Source organism: Pristis pectinata, chromosome 20 (genome assembly GCF_009764475.1).
Source record: "Pristis pectinata isolate sPriPec2 chromosome 20, sPriPec2.1.pri, whole genome shotgun sequence".
Lineage (NCBI taxonomy): Eukaryota > Metazoa > Chordata > Chondrichthyes > Rhinopristiformes > Pristidae > Pristis > Pristis pectinata.
Genome location: NC_067424.1, coordinates 33,745,937 through 33,758,773, shown reverse-complemented (window position 1 = coordinate 33,758,773; position 12,837 = coordinate 33,745,937). Strand labels below are relative to the sequence as shown.

Here is a 12,837-nt window from a genome sequence, read left to right as displayed (position 1 = left end):
GCAAGTTTTTTTAATTTTTACTTCCAACTGCATTTAAACTTGCATCCTCCAGATTATTTGAGAAGTTAAAAAAAAAATTGCAGATACTGGAAACCTGAAATAAAACTTCTGGAAGTACTTGTTCTGTCTTTTGGAGAGACTTGTTAATTGCTGCTGATCTATCTGGAGATAGTGTAAGTAAAGGTTGACGTATGAGAATGGGAAATGAAGTAATACAGGAACAAAGATGTAGAACACCTGAAGCCTTTTATTTCTTAGCTGGCGGGTGTAAATGCAGTCACTATTACTCTGCCATTGTCACTGGGATGTGCCCAGGAATTCTGATTTTATTCAGTGGGTACAAGTCAGTCTCTGCTCAACTTTTTTTTGCTGGGTAACCTTCTGTTTGCTACTCCAGTATGTACTGTATAGAGCATTTTATTGGCTATGACAGTCAACTGCTCAGTATTTGCCTTAAGTTTGAGTGAAAATGTTTACAATCTACATTGCAAGCTTATCTTCTGGACATGGAGAATTCAAGTTCAGGATGCGGAAAGAAAATTATGCTATGGCATGGTATCCTTCATGGTTGAATGCTGTAGTGATCAGTATCACTTTTAATACTACTTTTTCCTGGCAAAACTGTTTTACTAATTGATTTTCACTTGCCACAAGCTTTTCTCGAGTATTTCAAAGTGATTGAACTGTACTTGGGAAGTAATGGAACTAAAATGTTATTTTGGGGGTGCCGGTGGAAAAGGAAGCTAAATTAATGAAAATTGTTTTGTTTTTAGTTAATTTAAATTCAGAACATTGACAAGTCCTTGGTGATATCAGAGCTTGTGGAATCCAAAATGCTGACCATGCAGAATAGCTTTAATCAAAAGGTTAGGTAGCTGCAGTGGAAAGTCAGTTTCTGAACAGGACCCCCCCCCCCCCCCCCCCCAAAAATTAGAACTGGGAAGGAGAAAGTTGTTTTCACATTAACTTTTTTCTCCTGAGAGAATCTTTGATTTGAACCATGAACTCTGCTTTTATCATTTTTAGTTTTACTTCAGAATTCCAACATCTGCAGTTTTTACTTTCGATGATTTTTAATCAAAGGGATTTTGTTCATAAATCTCATCTAACTCCATGTAAATTATTTAACTGGAAGTCTTGGTTCTTTTTTCCATTGACCTAAATCGACTGCAAAATTTCCAAAGTTTCCCAATCACCCACCCAGAAAGTCTGATGGTAGAGGTTGGCAGTATTGTCATGGTTGGTAATAATACGTTGCAACTGCTGTACATGTTTAGTGTAGCTCAGTTTGCACTGTTGCACAGGCCAGAGGTGCTGAACTAATACTAATTTGGTCTGTATCCCAGATTGTAGTAGTGTGTGCATTGTGCACTGCTGTAATGCATCTGAATTAGATCTCTTGATTCTACTTTACTGTCTGCAACCTTGCCTCTTTCAGTTGAAGTACCAAGAATACCAGAAATGCAAATATTTTTTATTGTGTACTACCTTTGCTCAGGAAAAAATTTGAGTCCTTGCAAATCCTGTTCATTTGCATTTCATTAATCCATGTTTTTTTTTGTTACTCGGCAATATTTAGGCCAAGTTTTGGCATGGTTTGACCACAGTACAGTTAATATTTGTGGTAAAGCTAATTGAATCCTTTTGTGAAAAACAATTCTGGGAAAGTTAAATCACTAATTCCGGTGAATTGTAGAACCTTGCACTATGCAGGTTATTGGCCTAGCTGAGGGTCTCCTTTGGCTAATCCTAAATCTGTGATAGCATGGAATGTATTCTGCCTAACTAACCAGTGAATTTTATCAACAATTGCATTACTTAAATTCTACATAAAATGCATCTTGTCATAAATGAAATCCAACAATGGAGCAGGTAATTTGCCTGATGCCTAATTGGCATGTATTGCGCAATTAGTCCTGAAGAGTTGCTTTTCTGAAAGGCACAGTGATATGAAGTTGATTTGGTTTGCAATAGAATTCCTATGTGCTTTTGTGATGGATGAAATAAGGTAGAAGTTAATTAATATCCCATCTGCTGTGTGAGCTGGCCAGCAGTAATATTTCATGCCATTGACTGTCTTGTGAAGTACTTTGTCTGTGATACATTGGCACATTTTATTTGCTGCGAAGCCCCCTCACTGGCTGTCCTGCAGTTCGTCAGTTCAGTTGGCTTTTATTGTCATTCAGTGGAAATGTGCAGTTTGATTTAAAACGGAGCTTGGCAAGTAGGCCACGTCAGTAGAGGTCCATTTGACCCAGGGAAGTTTCAGTGATACCATTTCAGCACTCTTGAATCTGTTTATTCAAGGTTCCAATTCTCTACATCCTTTAAACGTTGTGTATAAAATGTAGAAGCAAACTTATTGTTGGCAGAGTTGATCTGCCTTCATCTCTCCCTTTTTAATGGTTCCTATTATCACCTTCTTTATCACATTCCAGCACTGGCAGCCTGTTTTCCTGCTTGCCACCTTCCAGTGGCTGTCTCCACCTTCGCCCTCACCTGTCTCTATCTACCTATCATTCATCGCCCCTCAATCCACCTATCAACCCCCTGTCTTGCCGCTCCCCTTTATACCAGCTATCTTCCCTCTCCACTCAGTCTGATGCAGGGTCTCAACTCAGTGTCTACCATTCTACTCTTTCTCCTGAGCTCCTACAGCAGCTGTTTTTTGGTCCAGTTTCTAGCATCTACAGTCTCTTGTGTCTCCATTTAGAACAGTACCCTGTTCAGAGCACTGCACCTTGGGAAGGATGGGTTCCCCTTGAAGTGCATGTTCACAGAAATGACAAAGGTTAAATTTGCGGGCAGTTTATTTAAACTTGATCGTCATTTGATCTAATGGATGCATTTAGCATGAGTATAAGGAACTTTTCTCTCAATGGAGGAAATCCAAAATGAGGACCAGAGCAAGATGTTGGGAAACATACCTTCGCACACTAGGTAGTGGAAATCTCCACAAAACTACAATAAGGTTAAATCAATTGAAAAGTTGAAAATGTTTGGTCAGCAAGTGCATTCAGGTTTAAGGAGCCCTGGCAGAGACTGATCTGGTTAAGGTTTAGACCAGCCATGATCCAACAATGCCATCAAAACTCAAGCAACTGAAACTGTAATCTGTTGCTATGTTCCAATTGTATAGCATAATGATTGCAAAACCACCATTTTATTCAGACTAAAAAATTATGTCACTGGTATTGATTACAAAAGCATTCTAAACCTAAATATTTTAAGATGTGCTTTGTTCAAAATTGAAAAATCTCCCAACTTTGGGCATTCCATGCAGTTTGTGTAAATTGGGCATTAAGTTAAAAAGCAAAGCTGTTTTGGGCATTTAGTTTACTGCAGAAGGCTCCCTTCCTGAAACATTGTGAAGGCTCGGTGTGTTGTCAGTAAATTTGTGGTTTAAGAATACTGGGTGCATAGAATTAACACATTCTGAACAGCATTTAATATTGAATGCAGGGAAAGAGCAGTTATGTAAAATGAATAATGGAGATTGGCACAAATACCCAGTTTAAACCAGCCAAAGCATTAAAAAGGTCTTTGAAGTAATTGTTCAAAAGGAAGACTTTCTAAATAAACCTTAGGAACAAGCAAACCTAAGGGAACTTGAAGAAAATGTAAATTTGAGCTGAAGCAAGAAAAATGAGGGTAACACTCCTAAGGGCTGTTTGCATTTTAAGAAGCTAGATACATTGGAGTTTTTGAGACCTAAAAATGTTATCATTATGCTCTGAGGAGGGGTTTGCCTCAGATGTAATGCCTTCAAACGAGAAGAGTGAGAAGACCATGAATAAATTGGTCATCAAAACATTAAAATGCATGGATGTTGAAGTTGGCAGATTTGAGTGACCTCAGGAGCTCTGGTGTTGCTGCAATCAATCTTGATCCATGTACATCTATGATGTGCTGATGAGTGGCAATCAAGTTTGTTGCTTTGATGTAAATTGTGCCAACTTTGCAGCTGCATTCATGGACAAGTGTAGAATATTCTAGCACCCATTGCTCTTGAAGTACATTGTAAATGGAAAAGGGCTTTGAGTTGGGAGTGAATCATTTGCAACTGAAAACTTTCAGTTTATTACCACAGCACCCAGAATTTATAGGATTGGTTCAGTTAACTTTAATAGTAACACCATTGAATGTTAAGGGATAGTGGTTTGATTCTTTGTTATAGCAGATGGTCATAACAAGCAGCCAGTGTTTTATGCCAAGTAATTAGACCAAGCCTGAATGTTGTCCAAGACCTGTGAGCAAGGGCAAATTTATTATAGGAGGAGTTAGTAGATGAGCTGAACACTGGTATCATCATCAGCAAGCATTAACACTCCAGAATTTAAGATGGAAGGTTATTGATGAAGTGGTTTGAACTTGGGGCAATGGTCTGAAGAGTTTTGGCAGCAATTTCATTGTTTGTGCTCCATGAGCTTCTCCCACCCTAATTCATTTACATAATTAGGAGCAGAAGTAAGCCATCTGGCCCCTTCAATCTGCTCTGCTGTTCATCAAGATCATGGGTGATATGTCTATGTCTGCTCTCTTCCTCCAGTATTCCCCCATTTTCTCAATATCCAGAAATAAATGCATCTCTGCAGTGACCTACAACCCTACAGGGTAGAGAATTGCAAAGATTCACCACTCTCTGCCAGAAGAAATCTCTCCATCTCTCTTTTAAATTGTTAACTGCTTATTTTGAAACAGATCGCTTGTTCCAGACATCTCGGAACAACTTCCCTGCATCTATCCTATGATGCCCTGTAAAAATTTTGTATGATTCAATGGTGTCTCCCCTCATTCTTAATACAGTGTACAGACCCAGTCTGCTTAAGCTCTCCTTGTATGGCAACGCACAGTAGCGTTTTGACCCTACACTTCTGGTAATCCCAGGAATCGGTCTGGTCAGTTTTTCCTGCATTCCTTCTAATACTTGTGTATCCTTTTTGAGAAAGAAAGACCAGATTTGTACAGGACCCTGTTTAATTGGAACATGAAGGCTTTACTCTAGTATTCAAATCCTTTGCAATGATAGCCATTGGCCCTATTCCTTATTGTACCTGCACATTCACTTACAAGGATTTGTGTGCAAGGGTACCCCATATCCTTATCTTCCATACTTGGTTTCCTGCTATGTGCATCTGTGCTGTTGCTGAGAAAATTCTTGTTGAGTGCCACTTAGAAATGGTAATACATTTCACGAGAACATTTAAGTATTGAGAAAATTCATAATATGTAACCTTGGAAATATTGTTGAAATTGAAGTCAATGTTGAATTTTTTTAAACGCATGTGGATTTTTGGCATGGTCCTTTTAATTTAAGTGGGTAAACATTATAGGAGTGAAAGAATTCAGTGACGAAGACTCTTTTGCTAACAGTCTCGTTAATGTGCTATCAGTGAGCTGACCACTGTTGCTAAACTTTTCCTATTGTCATTCTTTAGGATTCTGAAGAGGGAGTAATTGCGTATGATGAAGCTGGGATAAGAATGACTGTACCATACCATATAAAAGAGCTGGAAGGGTGTGCAATTCCACAACTTGGTGACAAGGTACATGGAGGTGTTTTGTTTTTTGCAGTTCCATTTTACCTTTGCAAGTAGGTTAAACTGTTGGCTCTTAAAGATTTTTTCAGTGATCATGGCACTGAAATTTAATGAGTCTAAAATCTGGTTTCTTATTACATCTTGTGAAGAGTTAAAGTTGTCTCTCATTGTGGTACATTATTATAGACTTTGTTTGCTACAAGTTTAACCACAAAGCTGATTCTTTCCCCTCTGCAATTGTTTTAATAAAAAGAATTTACCCCTCCTAAGAATTTGCACATGGGAATTTGAGACTGGTTGGAGGATGGTTAGAGGATTGTGGAATAACAGGGCTGTTCCAGGGAAAGAGGGAAAAATGGGAAATGGAGTGGGCTGGTGAGAAGCAATAAATCTTATTCACTATTGGCTTACAAGATCTGGGATTCATTAAGCAGCCATTTTCTGATCATCCCTAATTGCCCTTGAAGGTGGTGGTTCACCATCATTTTGAACATTTGCTGTCAGTGTGGTGAAGGTACCTACACTGAGTTTGTATGTTCAAGGAGACAGTGAAATTTGCAAGTTGGCAGTGTGTGCTCTGGAGGGGAACCTAAAACTGGTTAGGTTCCCATGTGCTTACTGTCTTGAGCTTTTATAGATTGTGCACTTTTCCCTAGATGGGATTCTGCTTTTGTTGGAGCTGCATTTTTTCCATCACATTTGACATGTTGACAGAAGGGCTTTGCAAAATCAGGAGGCAAATCACTGAAGTGGATTTTGCCACTCTATTGCTGGTCCAGTTTTCTGTCAATGAGTAATTGTTTCAGTCTCCCACCTCCCACTCAGTATTTCGACTGTGTACACTGATAATGTTGCCTAATAAGAATGGGCTTGTTGACTATTAACAAGCTCTTGATTATTCTACTGAGAATTTTTAAAAGTGTTTAACTATTATCAAGTTCACTGAATTATCAAGTTTCTCCTCCCTTCAATTTTTGCCATGATTTTTGGGCTCAATTTGCCTTTTTATCTAAATTAAGCTGGTACAGAGCCACCATATGGCCAAAGTTGAGGAAAGCACTGTTATTTGCCAATAATTTTTTTGTCCTGCAACATTGGATTTAAGAGCAATTTTGAACTTTGGCTATGTTGTGTAGAGATGTAATGATTACTGCAAGCAAGTAGTATGTTCCTAATGGGTGTTCTCATTGAAGTATTGTGGCAGGATGTATTACTAGTTTGAAACGGGGTAGTGTCTTTAATATAGATATTGGTGCATACATTCCTGCACATGTGCAATTTATTACAGAATGCACTCATTATATTGCAATGCAAGTCTTAATTTCTAATCTGCTATGCCTAACATTACTGTTACATAGTCCTATAGTTTTGAGGTTTTTCTAAAAAGAATGCAATAACCAGCAGCACCATTAGGTCTTCAGTTTGTTTCCTCTACAGTTTAGAAATCTTAAAAATGGTATTAATTGAAAATTTACATCCTTGTTTTCCATAATTGGGGTAAATAATGGGGTCCCAATGGCCAATTCACTTCATAGGCACTCTGTAAATCTGTCACCTAATCTGAGTTTGGTCTTCCTAATATAGAGGAGGCCACATCAGGAGCACTGAATGCAGTAGACAAGGTTGGAGGGGTGCATGTGAATCTTTGCCTCCCTTGGTAGGGCTGTTTGGGTCCCTGAGAGGCAGTAGTGAGGCAAGAGATGTAAGAACAAGTGTTGCACCTCCTGTGGTTGTTGGGGAAAGTGCCTGAGGTCGGGGGGAATGGGTGGTGAGGGATGAGCAGACCAGGGGAGTCATAGAGGGAGTGGTCCCTGTAGAAGGTGGAAAGGGATGGGGAGGAGATGATGTGGTTGGTGCTGGGATCTCATTGCTGCAGGTGGAAATGACACAGGATCTGCTGGATGCAGAGGCTGGTAGGGTGTAAGGTAAGGACTTGGGGGACTCTATCGTTTTCCATCTGTGCTGTACATTGGTGGTTCGTACATTTTATCAATAGATGGAGAGTTTGTAATATTAGATCCAATTGAAGATCCCAGCTTCCGGTTGTTCTCTCAATGGAGTAGTGTAGTCCCACAGTATTCTGTGCTTAGCTGAATGGTAATGCAGATGTATTCCATTGTCATAATTATAAGGGGTAGTAGTAAGGGATAAGTTTGAAAACCAGATCCATGTGGTTCCTATGAGGCATATTATAGAGTGAAGCTTGTTCATCTGCACCTACCTATCTGGCATTATTGAAATGAAATTTGAGTTGTCTCCTATATAAAGCAGCTATATTTTGCAATTTACGATGAATTGCTGCTTGGTGATCAAGAATAGGAATGTTCTTCTCTTTAAGCACAGTCCTCTTGAAATGCCCTACCTGTCATCCTAACTTGGTGAGCAAATTTTTAGCCCTGGTCTGCAAGGATTAGCTATTGATGGGATAAACTTACTGAAGTGTCAGAACCTATTTGAGTTTTTAAAAAAATCATGTTGAAGATGTGGTCATTTTGTTCCTGTGGTATTTGGTAAAACCTAATTTTTATGGGCCCTGGGCCACACATATACAGCAAAATTGTAATCCCACATCCAGTTTGAGTGGGTTGAGGCCCTTCAATGTTAGTCAAAATATAGACTTAATATTTATATTATTGCATTTCAGTGACCTGTTTGCAAGCTAGTTACATTCACTTAACCAGAATTTTGGTGATCAATTATTCATCAGCATTTCTTGTGATGAGGTTACAAATGAAAACATTCTTAAGTCACTAAAAGCTTCTTTTAAACCTATTGCGGTTCCATACCCATAGGTATGTATTTCCATTGAGGTATCTGTGCTAGTTTTATACAACTACACTTTGTTAAATGGGCATTGATTGTCAATCGTTTCTTAAAGCAGCTCTTATTTCTAATTTTGTGTGTAGATTGAATTTAGCATTTGTGAAGTTAAAAGAACTGGCCTACAGAGTGCAGTATCAATCAAAATTCTAAATCGTAACCCCAATGCCAAGAGACTTGTAGGATATGTGGCAGCATTGAAGGATAATTTTGGTTTCATCGAAACTTCTCAACATGATCAAGAAATTTTCTTCCACTACAGGTGAGCTGCTTATTTGATGCTTGCACTGCATTTACAAAACATTGAGTGCATGTTTGCTTGCTTACAATTTTTAAATGAAAAGTATCACCCTTCTCAGTGAACTTGTGTTTAGATTCGATGTGCATTTTGCTAAAATATTCACATGATTTTATTACTTTCTAGAACTTCCAGTGTTCCACTTTATTTGTAACTTTTGAAACTGGGTGTTTTCAGATTTGCATTAATGGGGAATTTGGCCATTGATGTAATTAGATCAAGGACTCATGTTGCTAATGCCAGCTGTAAGTGGCATCCCTTTGGTAATTCTGACTAAGGTTTCACTAATGGAGAATTTAAACTGCTGGGTATATTCCATACCAAATTAGTTTGGTGTGTAATATAGAGGAAAAATTAACATCAATTTTCATGACCATGGAAATGCCTTTATTTCATTTATTTATCCTTTTACCAATGCATGACCAAAATCTAATGTTTTTATAGTTCACAAAAATAATAGTACGTGTTTATGATGCATTCACTGTGAACTGTCCATTTGGACATCCACAGTTGTGCTGACTCAGTGGGTTATTAAGATGATGGCAATGTTATCCTCCAATAGCATCACTAAAATGATTCACATAGTAAGACCGCAAAACATCTTTAAAGAAGGCATAGGTAACATTGCCTCTGGTCTCATTTGTATTGAAACAAATTACAATGGTGTTTTTTTTTCCAGATTGTTTACTATTTAAAACAAAATCCTGATCCCTTGACTATGCCAGCATGTGTTCCAATTCCTTTCCTGTTGCTTGATTCCTTTTTTTATTTGTTCCATGGTGTAATTGCTTCACAATCAATGACTTCATATTCTCCAAGGATAGTACTTTGAAGGAACAGCTACTTAGAGGATCAAATAAAGAGTTAAGGGCTACTTTTATAATTTAACAGATGTGATTAATCGCTTTTGATCTTGCTGCACCTGCACCCTGGGAGAACATGAGATTAAGAATTTGTAAGGCCAGGATTATAGATTTACAGGGTAGTGGGTTGTTGTTAGCTACCCCATTATCCTTCCATCATCTGATTGCCTACCTGTGTAACTGATAGGAGAAAAACTTCTTGTATTTTGTTTTTCTTCTAAGAAATATTTAAAGGGTCTAAATGTTAATTTTGCTTTCGGTTCTGCAGAGAATTGCCAATGATATGCTCCACGGGTAAGCTTGTCCCCTAACGTGCACCTGCCAGTACATCTGCTCCCCTGCTTTGCCACTGATCTCCGCATTGAGCCCAGGGTGGAGTGCAGATGTATTGAACTGATGGGCCAGACATGTTTTGTATTTGACCTCTGAGATTCTTGCCAGATGCAGCTGGTGTACATAACACAACCTATTCATTTGAAAGGGGGTTATCAACCTTGATAAAGTGCATGGCTTGTTTTCATTTAGCTTAAGCATCTTAAAGCACTAGAAATAGTATCATTTACGTTTTCATTCAAATCTGCTTAAACAGTGTTTAAATATCTAATTATTGACAACATTTAAACAGTTAAAAGATAATGGTGGGCTGCCTAAAGGCCATCAGGATGGTCCAAGGGCAGGGCTTCAGGACTTGAGGTTCAGAATCAGATCTATCATCATTGACTTATGACATGAAATTTGTTTTGTGGCAACAGTACAGTGCAAAGACATAAGTCTATAAATTACAAAATAAAATTTTAAAAAAATAATGAAGTATTCATGGATCATTCAGAAATCTGATGGAGGGGAAGAAGCTGTTCCTAAGTTGTTGAGTTTGGGTCTTCGGGCTCCTGTACCACCACCCTGATGGTAGTAATGAGAAGAGGGCATGTCCTAGATGGTGAGGGTCCTTAATGGGTGCTGCCACCTTGACGTCAGTCACCATTTGAGGGTGGCTCAGCCATGTAGGACTGCTGAGGCTGCGTGGCTGCAGCTCAATTATTCCTGCAGGACTGCAAAAAGTAAATGCAACCTCCTAAAGGAGTGGGTTGTGGGTGATGAGCTGAGTTAAGGAGAGTCTGGCTCAAGGAATGTCTTACATTCCAAACAATGGACCTGTGGGAAAAATTGGTGGGTTTTGTTATTTTAAAAGCTGCTTATAAAAGCCAAAAAGTTGAAACTGAATAAAAACAATGTTAGAAACACTGGCTTGGGTAGCATCTATAGAAAGAAAGGGTTAATACTGCCAGGTGAAGATGCTTCATCAGAATAGTGAGAAGTTTAGTTTTTACTTGCAAGGAAGGTAGGATAGGACTAGGGGAATATTTCTGAAAGAGTGAAGCCAGGATTGACAAGGTAATTCCAATGTTTACAGAAGTTATCGGCTCGTGGATTAATGAGGGCAGGTAGAATAGAAAAACAAAGTTGCAGGTTAAAGCTGTGAAATGCAGATCAGAGCTGTTGCTGAAACCAAAAGAACATCATCAGGAAGTGTCTGTGGAGAAAAGGAAAACCTGTGTTAATATTAAATATGGATTGTCTTGCAGCCAGACTAGCCGGTTCTGATATAAAACACAAAAGCAAATTACCTGCAGTTGTTCAATTCCATATGGAACCTTGAAGGCCACAATGTGCCCAGGCAGGGGAGAAAATAGAAAGTTTCTGCTTCACCTGGAAGGAGTGTTTGGATCTCCTCTGGGGAAAAGGCAAAAGGAAAGTGGTTGCCTGGGAAGGCACTAAGAATGGGAATGAGAGATGAATGAATGGACTTGCTGAGGAACTTCCCCTTTTGGAAGGGAGAAAGGGAAAGATGTGTTGGGTAGCATCAAGTTGAACTTCATGTCTTGCACATATCCATAACCCAAAACCTAATTCTTTATGCATGGCACATAATGCCCACTCAATTTTTTTAACCCAAATGTGCCTTTGTAAAATGCCATATGTACATTTGTAAAAGTCTTGAGTTGCTGATTGCAAGTTTAGGGTACTTTGCTCAGTGACACAGCATACTAATTGACCTAGAGCATAAAGGTTGAAACTATTGGAACACTCATACAGTCTGGTACCTTTTGGTGTTCATTTAGATGTTTACATTTATAAAATAGTTTCTGTGATTTATGGAAAACAGCTTTGGCTAACAAGACTTAATGTAGCACATCCAATTTTATGGAATGCTTGGCTGGTCTTAAAAGCAAGGCATATCAAAATTGGGTTATCTTGGCTGTTTCATAATTTGAAAATGGAACAATTTAATGCCTTTGAGCTTTGCAGTTTCACTGTGCAACTGCGATATCATCCACAAGTGTTGAATTCATATTATTACACCTCATCTTTGAGACATTTCTCAGCAGTGAGGTACTTGCTGAGCAACAGTGGACTGTAGGATTTGTGCACAACTTGGGCATGTATATTGAGGCAGTGGTAAAGTTGGGAGCCAACTAGATAGAAAAATTAGTCTTTATACTGCTTGGTATATCAGCCTAACTTGTGCTTGATCAGACTTATGAATGTCCAGTTCAAAGATGGCTTCCTGTTTAGGAGGAAAACTTTGGATAGGATAATGAATTTTGTCGTAAAGTGTCAAGTGCATGGTTAATCTTGGCAAAGCTGCATACATTCAATTTAAAATATAGGCTTGTTGATATTAAGCTCGTGTTGTTTCAGTTGCCATTGGATGTTTAGCTATCGATATCAAAGCAATAGAGATCAGTTTTGACTCTAGGCTCATATAAACGTTTCAAGATTTTTTTTCCTGCATAACTTTTGAACATCTCTAACCAAACCCAAGGCACACAATTGATTAAAAAAAATTTGTAAAATTGTAGTGCCATAGAAATGGGTGTTTCATCCCTTTCTGTGCCCATCTATAGAGTATACAAACCTACTTAATCCTTTTTTCCACTGTTTGCTTCCATTTTCAAACTTGGGTGAATTCTATTTTCATCAGAATACCCCCAAGAAACTAGTAGCAGATCTTCCACAAAAGAATATTTTGGAAGTGAAATTAAATGTTGTAGCTACTCACTAGACTTAATTTTCATTGGTCTCTAGCAATACTGGCAAAGCTATATTTTCTGCCCAGATATTTCACATTGATCCTTGTAATACTGCTACCATAATGGTACTAGAGAATTCCCAGTTACTGCCTGATATTTTGAATATTGCTATCCAATCTCCTGTTGATCTTGCCAATTCTTTTGAATTCCCAACCCCAGTTCCAACAACACCTGCAACAAAATTGCTTAAATAAAATTTTTTAATCTAAAGTGGAGTGCAATAC

At 38.4% G+C, this 12,837-nt stretch overlaps 1 protein-coding gene across 4 annotated transcripts in view; it reads left to right on the top strand.

The window, feature by feature from the left end:
- csde1 (cold shock domain containing E1, RNA-binding) overlaps positions 1 to 12,837 on the top strand; it is an 80,623-nt gene that overhangs the window by 50,717 nt on the left and 17,069 nt on the right. For all 4 annotated transcript variants that reach the window (XM_052034485.1, XM_052034486.1, XM_052034484.1 and 1 more), the window contains 2 exons: positions 5,439 to 5,546; positions 8,447 to 8,622. In XM_052034485.1, coding sequence (XP_051890445.1) covers positions 5,439 to 5,546; positions 8,447 to 8,622 — 284 coding nt within the window. The remainder of the gene's footprint in view (positions 1 to 5,438; positions 5,547 to 8,446; positions 8,623 to 12,837) is intronic.